Source organism: Triticum urartu, chromosome 4A, assembly GCF_056163025.1.
Source record: "Triticum urartu cultivar PI428250 chromosome 4A, HENAU_Tu73, whole genome shotgun sequence".
NCBI classification, from domain to species: domain Eukaryota; kingdom Viridiplantae; phylum Streptophyta; class Magnoliopsida; order Poales; family Poaceae; genus Triticum; species Triticum urartu.
This window is the reverse complement of record NC_141876.1, coordinates 601,064,148-601,075,893: the sequence shown is the minus strand read 5'-3', so window position 1 is coordinate 601,075,893 and position 11,746 is coordinate 601,064,148. Positions and strand designations below refer to the sequence as shown.

The following is an 11,746-nucleotide window of genomic DNA, read 5'->3' as shown; positions in this document are numbered from 1 at the left end:
CAGACACTACAAACTTGATTTGCAGTGGTAAAAGAGAGTCGTTAATTTCAGTGGTGGATGATGATCGTCCAATCTATCGTTAGTGCATCATTAAGGTATGGAGTATGGTATGGTGCGGTGTGGTGCCACGTGGACTAGGGAGGATGGTTGGGAAGAGCTGGACGTGTACATCCGCAGCAGCAGCAGCGATTTCCCCACATCTCTCCACGCACGCTCGCCGCTGGCCCCAAAGAAGCGGTGGTTGTGGTGGGGGGTCAACACAACGCGTACTCTCCTACTACTCGCTCCTTCCATCTATATAGCGTCTAATGTGTTTTTCAAGACCACTCTTAATTATTGATAAAATTAATAGTACATGACATGCATAATGTAAAAATTATATCATTGAAAGCTCTTTTCACATACGAAATTGACGGCGTGCTTTGTTTAAATTGCATGTCATATATTATTGCTCTAACATTTGATCAAAGTTAGTATTGAAAAACGCATTAAATCCTATATAGATGGAAGGAGGGAGTAGTACAAATCATTGCATTGCACTGCATTTTTTGCACCAGTGACAACGTGACAGCCAGCGAGTAACCACCGCTGCCATTTCTTTTCTTTCTTTGCGCGTGTACGCAGGACGACAAGCAACAGCATTTTCAAGTACACGCTTCCGATTCCACTTCCATCCATCCACATATATGCATGTTGATGCTGATGCTGCACTTGATGATAGATACTTCCTTTGGTCCTTTTTACTCTGCATATTAGGTTTGTCTGAAATTAATCTCATCCAATTTTGATCAAGTTTATACAAAAAAATATTAACATTCACATAACAACACATTTATTATTAGATCCATCTCGAAATATATTTTCATATTATATTTATTAGATGTTATAGATGTTAATATTTTCTAATATAAATTTGGTCAAACTTAGCAAACTTTGACTTCAGACAAAGCTAATGTGCGGAGTAAAAAGGACTGGAGGGAGTACTAGTGGTTGGGGCGCCATCCTATGACGCTGCTTGAAAGAAAGTTGTAGGCATGTTTCCATTTAAAAAAATACATAAAGGCCTTGCCTCCTTCTTAAAAAAACATCTCAGCAAAAGAAGATACTCACCTTCATCTAAAAAAAGGAAAAAGAAAAAAATTACCACCGCATCCTACCAGCGAGTGCCACTTTGCATAATCTTCATTTAAAAAGTACCAAAGGTCCTCACCTCCATCTAAAAAGACAAAATACATTTAAAAAATAATCCACACCTTTATCTAAAAAAATTCAAAAGATTTCTCACCACGGCCAACCAGTTTGCACCACATGACATAATGCTATTTTTGAAAGCATTTTGAAGTACAAATTTGTTTTTTCCTTTTTTGTCATGACTTCCACGAATGTCATTTCATGATGAAAATTTTCAAACATAGAAAAAGTACAGAATTTTTTTCCTTTTGTCATGACTTCCACAAATGTCATTTCATGATGAAAATTTTCAAACATAGAAAACATTTGCCAAAGGTTACTGCAACAAAAAATTCATTTTGTTTTTTTACGATTTTACTGTTTACCCGAGCTTATTTGAACTCGGGAGCAAAAGAACACTTTCGCACTGTCCAGCATCACCGTCTTGCACTACTGTCGAGAAAATTCCACGCGACATGTGGGCCTAGGTATCAAGTTACTACTACTACTATCTCACTGATAAATTTCCTGTATGGATGTTTATTTATTTTTTCTACTGATGATTGCACATCTATGTATGAGATGTACTCTCGAATATTTTGGTCGTGCCTAAACCATCGTCTCTGAGCGACACCAAACTAAAATTTCTAGCCAAGTACTGAAACTCATGCTTATCTTAGCTGTTCATTGTTCTGAATTTACTGCCTGTTTCTGTGCACATCAGTAGAAGCGGTCGCCTAATTTCAAACACATAATGCAGAATTAACCATCCATTAACACACCTGAAAAAAGTGACAGCAACTGTAATTTCATCATGACCAACTATCCTCTAGAGAGCCAGCCGACTGAAGCAGAAAAGTATCATGCCCACTCTCAAAGTGTTTGGAAGCCAAATTTTAACTTGCGATCAAGCCTCATACCCTGCCTGCAGTGACTCTCCAACACCAAAGGCGTTCGTTACAAAACCTCGGCAAAAACACCATCATCTATGTAATGTAAAACCACTAAAAAAAGAGGAGAGTTATATACACAAAACGACATGCCAACTCTGGGAACAAGAATAAATCAGGCAGCAGCAGCAGCAGGAGCAGCAGATTATGTGTGTGTCTCACCAACCAATCCAACTATAAATGAATGTCTCACTCACTCAAAGTCTCTTCTTCCTCTTCTCCCTCTCCCCTTCTCCTGTCTCTCTAATGTACATGTTGGTTATAAAAATGCTTTTACACCATACAGATCAAAATTGTGCAGCGGCAGCAGCATATGCAGCAAGGATAGCTAGCTCATCATGACCCCGCTGTCGCAGGATCGGCGACGACCAACAGACACCAATGTCTTCTCTTCTCTTCTTCTCCGGGCAGCACAGCACTTGTCGGGATCGATACTCTACACCTGCCAGCTCTCTCACAAGTGCTGAGTTGTCACGCACCGGTCTACAGCTACCCCACCAATGGATGAATCACCCATGCCTGCCGCCGAGCTACACAAGCTGTAGCAGAGAAGCAGTGCTAGAAAGTAGAAACTAGTTGCAAACTTGATGTGCTGAGTGCTCAGTTACTTGACACGATCTTTGCTCAGTAGTTCAGGATGCATCATATCGTATCAGAAAGGAATGACGTATGGCAGAGCGATGACGTCAGCCGGGTCGATTTTCATAGCCTCAGCCCACACTTGGGGCACTGCGTCGGCCTCGGTCTCCATCTTGGCCTTCTCTGGCTGGGTGCTACGCCGCTCGAACAGCCAGTCCTGATCACCGTAATCACACTCCATGATCTGAGGTGCTTCGGGGATGCTGTATATCTGCCCCAGATACTTGAAATCTGGGTGAGGTGACTTCCTAGCAGGTGCGCCATTCCCAGATGATGCCCCAGGATCCCGAAGCCCTGAAACGGCCACAGGTCGCTGCTGAGCCTCCTTGCTGACATTCACCTTCTCTTCCTTCTTAGGGAGAGGCTCTCGAAGCCCTGAAACGACTGCAGGTCGCTGCTGAGCCTCCTTGCCGACAGCCACCTTCTCTTCCTTCTTGGGGAGAGGATCTCGAAGCCCTGAAACGACCTGAGGTCGCTGCTGAGCTTCCTTGTTGACATAGACCTTCTCTTCCTTCTTAGGGAGAGGATCTCGAAGCCCTGTATCGACCAAAGGTCGATGCTGAGCTTCCTTGTTGCCATTGACCTTCTCTTCCTTCTTATTAGGGAGAGAATCTCGAAGCCCTGAATCGAGTGAAGGTCGCTGCTGAGCTTCCTTGTTGCCATTGACCTTCTCTTCCTTCTTAGGGAGCCGTTCAGCCTTTTCGATTTTCATGGCATCTGGCTTCATGGAAGAGGGTGGCGCGGCTACATGAGATGCTGTACCATTCTCCACATGATTGCTGGAGGGGGCTGGTCTCGGCAACTTTGTAGGCCGCATTTCATGATGGTCTGTACAGAGCACCAGAAGTCTTATAACATAAAGCACCATAAAAAGGTATAATGGTGTTCTACAAGGCTATGCAATAGTGGTAAGTGCAAAATAAAAAGCAAAGCTAGGAACTCACTTTGTAGGTAACCATTCATCTCGTGGTTCTTTCGCTTCTTCAGGTTTTCATCGGCTAGGATAACTTTCGCATCATCAGTTGGAGGAGCCAAGGGAGGGGTTAAGGGCTTCGTGTCAAGACTATCTATCAGACTGTCTATCTGATAATCTATACTGTTTTCTCTTAACTTATCATGCTCTTTGTGATTATGTTCCTGTCTCTCCTTCTTTGCCTCCTTCTCCTTTTTCTTCTCTTTGTGTTTCTCTTTCCTCTTCTTTTTCTCATGCCGCTCACGTTTTTTGTCCTCTTTCTTTGTATCATCAGATGCCCCATCTCTGACCTTTTCCACCCTTTCAGCTCTTCCAACTGCAATTTTCTCCACAGCTGGGGGTTTAGAATCAACCTGTTTCTGATCAGTTGAAACACAAGGATGCAGCATTCTTCCACCTGGTTCCTTTTCCTTGCCCAGAGCTGGGGGCTTAGCACCAACCAGTTTCTGATCAGCTGAAACAGTATTCTGTAGCATTCTTCCACCTGGTCCCTTTTCCTTGCCCATGGCAGGTGAAACACCTCCAGCATTGGGCTTACTAGTGGAAATGGACAAGTTTTCAGTTGGCCGAACCATCCCATTTGGCCTTCGGATAGTAATGCTTGGGCTTGGGATAGTTGACCTAGGTAGACTTCTATCCATCCCTGTTGATGCACCAGATGTTGATGGACTCTCAAACCTCTGCATGGATGTTGGTGCGCTATCCACCGGACGACCAACCTTACCATTTCCCCTGTGCATAGCATTAGCAGGGCTTCGAAGCAACGGAGAGTTGGTGCCAATTTCTTTCTTTGCAGTCTCTTTATTTGGGCTCTCAGTTCTCTTCTGCACCAGTATGCTAATGTTACTGATACGCTGCCCCGTTCCCTCTTTCCTTGGCACAGAATCAGTAGAGTTGGAGAGAGGTCTTGTGACTTTGACTCTTTCCTTCTCCACCATAGGTGCTGTACTAAAGCCATCAGAGCCTCCTTGAGATGAACTGTTGAAGTTCTCGCTGCGTCGAATCGATGTCCCATTTTTCTGTTGATTGATAGTGATGGTCTGTTGCCCCAAGCCCTCATTTTTCCTTGAAGCGTCAATAGAGTGAATACGCATTTTGTTAACTGCAGTCCTGTCATTCTCCAATGCAGGTGCAGCGTTAAAACCTTCACGACTTCGTTCATTTGAAATAGTGAAGTTGTTAACAGCTCGATTCTCCACCCCTTTCTGATCTTGTGTCTTTCTAACCAGTTCCTCCCTGAATATAGGATCCTTAATTTCTTCAGACTTCCTGCTACTCTCTTCAAACTTCTGACCAAGGAGAGCCTCACCATGTCTTTCAGTCCCTTCAGATTCCCTGCTTTTATCTTTGCTCTTGTCCTTTTTCTTATCTTTGTGCTTCTCTTTTCGATCTTTTTTATCTCTGTGCTTATCTTTACTCCTTTCTCTATCCTTCTTTTCTTTTTTATCTTTGTCCTTCTTGTCCTTCTTATGCTTCTTCTCCTTGTGTTTCTCCTGAAAAAAGATGGTTGATTCCAGGTCAATAAAGTTCAAAAGAAGAGGCCAAACATAAGAATAAAACATTATCAACGAATATTTTGCAAAGAACAGTCCAAAAAAACCGCGAAGAAAAACAATGAGTTTGTTGATCTACCAGAATGGTCATGCCAATATAAACATCTACGACACATCACTATCATGGGAAGCTGCCATTAGTACAAACAATTAGAAACTACAATGAGCAGTGAATATTAACACTACCTAAATGGCATACAGTATTCCAGATTTGTGGAGTTTGTATCTGAAATATTATTTTTAAACTTATGAACTCGCACTACATAACCATTGAATAACACCCGGGGAAACAATCTGCTTCTCTGATTGCAGCTTATACTTATTTTTGCTAACAAGTCTAATGACTTGAGTAATTCTGTTCAGCCGCAAACCCGGTAATAGTACTACTTTATGTGTTGTCAAAGCTTTTGCTTTGATACTAACCACATTGATGAAGTTAACCAACATATTTTATACATGGACCATCGGTTGCAGAAATCAAGTTGGCACTAAAGTTTGCACCATATTCATTCAAGGACCAAATATGTCATAAATTTAGAAGGATGTGTACATTTAGTAAGGAAACAAACTAAGTCTAAGTCACCCCACATTTAAACATGTGCCACGGAACAGCCTTGTTATGGACCATAGAGAGTTAAGGTTGTAACATAAGATTGGACATAAGCCAGTACTTTAGACAATCATGAGGAAAGAAATAAGCTAGTTTATTGAGACTATATTCTACTCCCTCTGTCCCAAAATAAGTAAATCAACTTTGTACTAAAGTTAGTACAAAGTTGAGTCACTTATTTTGGGACGGAGGGAGTACAAATCTAACATAACACCTCAGGTAGTCAATAAAGTAAAGCAGCAGTGCTGCAAGTCACTACAATGAACTTGCCAAAAATTCCCTGCGATGCACTCTAAGGACATGCTTACATGCTTGTAATCATGACAACTTATTGCCATGTTCTATGAGGGCAGGGTTAATGCATGAACATCTGCCATATTTAGTGAAACTGTCTTAGCTTATCATGTTTTAAAAGAATAAACCATGAAACCCTCAAATGTCCTTAATAGAGTTAGTCAGACCAGATCTTGTAAGAAACCATGTATTTGAATGGAGCCTCAGTAGTTTTTCCACGATGAGCAACATGGAACTGCGAAGGGTACATAAAGATAACACAGATTGCAGGCAAAAACATAATGCTAACCACATAGGTTCAATAGAGCACACACAATAATCAGATTGATAAACAACATGACAGCTAAAACTAACCAAGAACATTAAGTCAATGCTTGTCCCTCTGATGTGTTATATAGCACTTATACCATTTATTTATGGTGTTTGTAAGTGACAATATAAACATATCCATTCATGGAGTTACAGTTATTATGCAATGTAAGGGCTGCCTAGCATAATTCTTAATTCCCCTCTCGAGCTTTTTAGCATTGGAAATTTAAAGTTTGTTAGGATTGTGCGGAAAATATATTATTCAGAAACATAACATGAGTTCAGTTACCAAAACATATTTAATTTAATCCCATGATGATGTCAGAAGACACCTAAGGGAGGTCCAGATATGATTCTTATACAAAGATGACAGAAAAATCTGCTCAAGAGTTCAGGTCACAATAATGAATACATCTCCTCAGCTTTAACAGTGGATAATATATCTCTAGGATACAGCATCCCTAGTGGATAATCTTTGGCTATGCTACCAGTTTTCATGTATAGGGAAAAGATATGATAGAAGTAGATGAACTTTTCCTCTATATACGATCATCCATATATTAAGAACAATGTGACAGGCATGCTTACAGCCAACCCAGGCCAAAAGGCCCACGAAAATGCTATTGCCCTTTGAACTGCCAAGGTATTTATGTTTTCTATATGCATTATCAACAAACTTGAATACATGTTAACCCATAATAATTTTCCCCTGGAACAGAAGAAAACGGGAAATAAGCAGACAGATGAATCATGAAATGTCATTTTAGTTTGATTTGACAGTCTATCAATCACAGGAACACCAACATATATAAACTATTATATCAAGTGTAGGAATAGATATAGTGGTGGAATGGAACCAGAGCTGCTAAGCGGGTCATTTGACACAGATAAATTGCAACTGAATGGATCAATCCAGCAAACTATTGGCATAATTGAAGCTTCTACAGCACATAATCAGGTATCAAAGACCAAGCAAATTGTTCCTAAAAAGGCCTTGAAGTAGGGAACAAGCATGGACACATAAAGACGATCATTTAGCAAGATGCACGCACATTAAGAAATCATCATACAAGATTACCAGTCCATCCCAATATCCCATTCCCATCTTTCTCATAAGCTTCATTCTCTAAAAAATAGAGGCTCTCTTTTGCACGTATGCTGTATTCCCAAGTTCTGAACCATGCCAGAATAGATACTAGTATTTATTGCAGATACTAGATAGTATGATGATTGTTATAGGGGCGCAATTGAAAAGGGCTACACCAAAACAACAAGATATCATAAAAAATGTAACAAGAAATCTACGATAAAGCATAATCAGTTTCCTAACAGAAGGAGTAACAAGCAATAACAGCCTTTAGAACACAAAAATATTGAATTGCAGTTTCACATAAACAACAACTAACTGCACTGAGATGAATAAAAACCTATAATCAAATGTTTACATACAGTACAAATCCTACATCGATCCAATCCACCATCCTGTATGGCCTATACAGCATAGGTACCGCTTATTTAGAACACGTTGTGTGAGACCGGCAATTAGGAAACTTTGTTTCATCAGTGTGGTCATGGACTTGCCCTGACTAAGTGATTCATACTTGCACGGATGGACAACTTTATGCCAATCTACACCAGAAACTGATGGTAACTCCCACAGGACCAGGACAAATACGAGTTGCATAGAAAAATAATATTCTTTGTAAACATGTGGTCAACCAGTTTAGTGCACAGCATGAACTTTAACTGTAGGAGGAGGATATTTGCAGAAAGTAGTCATGTGACAGGACAAAGGAAACCCCTGGCAATAGCTAGCGGGCAGCAACGTCTCTAGAACTTTAGTCACGCTTTTAGCAGCACACCGACAAATTAGAAACATTTGCGTCTTTTTCCGCCGACCTAAATAACTTTTCGCCCTAGTAAGCCTCCCGAGTGGCGACATACTAAATGCGCTTTTGCCTATAATACACCTGTATGAAGCTTGCAAGACCTAAGCGACAATAATCAATGAGTAACGACATAAACCCGCAGCCGCTCTCATACTAAATCTGCTCTTGCCTATAATACACTACTTGTGTGAAGCATGCAAGACCCAAGCGACAATAATCAATGAGTAACGACATAGACCCGCATACTTTCTCCCATCAATCCACCCAGCAGAAAGCCCCACCTTGCGCGCGCAACTAGCCGCAAGATCTGCCATGCCCTATCAGGTTCAATTTGCCAGAAGCAGCACTCTTTAGGAAACCATCGGCTCAGCCCTACTTTGTTCTCTAGCTTCTCTACCAATCAGTGGAATGAACCCCGGGCATAGCGCTTGCGAGTGACCTAACCCAAGGGACCGAAACGGCGCCAAGATTCATCATAGCGCAGCCATAAGCAACTAGTCCTGACCGCAGATAGGCGAGCTGAAGGCCTGGCTCCCAAGAAATTTCTGCAACCAACCAATGAAATAGCGGCGGCACACAATGTTCTAGAACCCCCCCTCCCGTGTGTAATGGAGCGATGGAGGGAGCAAGAGGGGATGGGGATTGGGGTGGTGTGTTGTTTGTCCACCTTGTCGAGCAGGGGCGAGGCTAGGTGGGCGTCGGGGCGCGCGGTCTTGACATATCCTGGGGGCGGAAACGGGAAGCAGCGAGACATGGCACGGCCGCCTGGGGCCCCGCCCGCCGGATCAGCCGACCACCAAGACCAGAGCCCTCCGCCGCCGGCGCCGCCCCCAAGCAGACCTCCTCTCCTCCTCCCGCTGCGGCAGGCGCGGGCGCGGGCTCAGTGGGCCGGTGGCCGGGGGGAGCATGGGGCGGGGGCACTCATCGCCGGCGGCGGAATCGCGCGGGGATCTGGGGCGGGCGCGGGGATCGGCCCCCACCCGATCGGGAATCGGCGCGGGGCCGCGGCCAATCCCGGGGCGATCTCCCGCCGCCGCCCGCCCGCCCGCCCGCTGTGTGTTCGTTTTAGTTGTTTTGTTTCCGGCGCTGGGTCGGGTGTTTCGCCGCTTTTGTGCGGGGGGGGGTGCCGGGTTGGATTTGGATGGGTGGAGGGAGGGAGGGAGGAAGTAGGGTTGGGGTGGGGAGGGGCGGGCCGAGGGAGGAAGACGAAGGAGGAAACCGATGAGAGGAGACCCGGTGCCCGTATATATAGCCCCACCACCCCCCACCCCCCCCTTCGGGACACATCTGGCCTGCTTGCCTTGGGTTGGGTTCGGTCCGGGGTCGGCTCCGGGCCCACCTGCCAGACCAAACCTATGGTGGACATGCTCTTGTGGTTTGCTATTTGTACTCTTTGCTACTCCTGCTACAAGTGCTACACTTTTGTTTTTCAAAAGTACAAGTACTACATTATTATTACTTTTATTGTTATTTATCATCAAGGAAATATGTGGCGATGCATCCGTTTTTGGTTTTGTGCCATTGCTGGTGTGCTGGGATAATAATCCCGGATCTTTAGGCTCATGCATGCTTTAAGTGGGTTTTGATTTGATTTTTGTCTTCTGTCCGCTTCATAAGTTCCGTTTTGCTTTGGGTTTCCGACAATGTCATGTTGAGGGTTTTTTGCGTTTTATTACTCAAGACATGGGCGCCGAATCCATCGGTGCAATAAATAATGGTGATCTGACTCACGTGTGTTGTAATCGTAGCGCGTAGTTTCACCTACCGGAGCCCGAAGTATGGTCCGCATTAATGACCCATGAAGAATTTTCACGAGTGTGTGCTTGGCACGCTGTGACGGAACATGCCGACATGTGAGTGGTTAATTGCTTAGCCCAGAGCCCTAGAGTGGCCTTAAGAAGCAACTTCTAACTCATGGGCCAGCATCTACTTGATTTAGTGGGCCAGATACTTTGGTTTTAGTGCAGGGAGAGGAGACGAGAAGTGACCCGGGATGGTCCCCGAGACCATCCGCCGGTCGTGGAACATGGGTTGGCTTGGTGACCTTGAAACTCGGTTGGCCCGAGGCTCTCGAACCCTCGATGTCTAGATGGGAAGAGTAAAGCGAGAGACTGAAAGTGGTGCTGATGTCGTAATGCTCATGTCGGTTGCTTTGGGGCCTGCGGTGCTATTGAATTCGGAAAATTTGTTTAGACTCGCAGCAAGGATGTCAAAATTGGTGCCGGAAAGGCCCAGGGTTCTAAATAATTACGGGATAACATCATTGTGTGTTGTAATAGTAGGGTACAACATGTATCTACCAATGTTCAATTTTTAGACCGCATTTACACACACACACACATGATCCCATATGATAAAAAGTTTACAAGCTATGAGTGTTTGTACCATGTGTTCCGGACACATTGGTGGGGCGTTTATAGCGATGGAGTGTGGACGAAGTAGGGTTGAGGAGGAGGGAGGAAGAAGGAGAAGGGGGAAATCGAAGAGAGGAGACCAGGGATCCGTACATATAGCCCCTTTGCAACACCACCCCACCTCCCCTTCAAGACACATCTGGGTTGGTTGTGTTGGGTTGGGTTCAAGATCGGTTCCGGCGCCGTCTTGGGGTCCACATGCAAGAGGAAACCTATTGTGGACATGGTGTTGGGTTTTGCTATTACTCCTACTAGAAGTACATTATTTTTTTTGTTATTATTCTTGTTTATTATCAAGAAAACAAGTGGTGATGCATTCTCTCTTTTTTTTGTTTCTTTGTTGTTGTGTTGGGATTATTCCAGTTTGTTAGGTACGTGCTTTAAGTTTTTTTGTCTACATCATTAGTTTCGTTCCATCTCGTCTTCCTTTGGTTCTTTGTGCCATTAGTTCGTGGGTTTGCTTTTACTCGTGATGTAGTTATTGAATCCACCGGTGCAAGAAAGGACGGGTATATGAATTATGTGTGTAGTAACTATGCAATATAGTTCCACCTACTAGAGTTTGGAGTACGATTTGCATTGACATTCTAGATAGAGGTCCCACGATCTGCATTCGGGTGTTTCACCGCTTTTGTGCGGGGGGTGCTAGGTTGGATTTGGATGGAGGAAGTAGGGTTGAGGTGGGGATGGGGATGGGAGGGGCGAGGGAGGAAGACAGAGGAGGAAACCGATGAGAGGAGGCCCGGTGCCCGTATATATAGCCCCACGACCCCCCCCCACACACACGTCCCCTTCGGGACACATCTGGTCTGGTTGGGTTGGGTTGGGTCCGGGGTCGGCTCCGGGGTGGGATGGGGCCCACCTGCCAGAGCAAGCCTATGATGGACATGGTCTTGTGCTTTGCTATTACACCAACTACTACAAGTAGTACTACATTATTATTAC

General features: G+C 44.2%; 1 protein-coding gene across 1 annotated transcript; it reads right to left on the bottom strand.

The window, feature by feature from the left end:
* Nucleotides 1–2,064: 2,064 nt before the first annotated feature.
* Nucleotides 2,065–9,565, bottom strand: LOC125553148 (uncharacterized). Its single transcript, XM_048716932.2, has 3 exons — nucleotides 9,055–9,565; nucleotides 3,704–5,225; nucleotides 2,065–3,587 (listed from the first exon to the last, which is right to left on the bottom strand). The coding sequence occupies exons 1-3, from the start codon at nucleotides 9,139–9,141 to the stop codon at nucleotides 2,773–2,775; spliced, it is 2,424 nt and encodes an 807-aa protein (XP_048572889.2). The 5' UTR covers nucleotides 9,142–9,565; the 3' UTR covers nucleotides 2,065–2,772.
* Between the last annotated feature and the right edge of the window lie 2,181 nt (nucleotides 9,566–11,746).

What these genes read in the sequence shown, in the direction of transcription:
- LOC125553148 (XM_048716932.2), bottom strand. Translation starts at nt 9,141, where the DNA reads ATGTCTCGCTGCTTCCCGTTTCCGCCCCCAGGATATGTCAAGACCGCG. An exon ending in CCTCGCCCCTGCTCGACAAG is followed by an intron (nt 5,226 to 9,054) that starts GTGGACAAACAA and finishes ATCTTTTTTCAG; the next exon opens with GAGAAACACAAGGAGAAGAA. An exon ending in GATGAATGGTTACCTACAAA is followed by an intron (nt 3,588 to 3,703) that starts GTGAGTTCCTAG and finishes TGCTCTGTACAG; the next exon opens with ACCATCATGAAATGCGGCCT.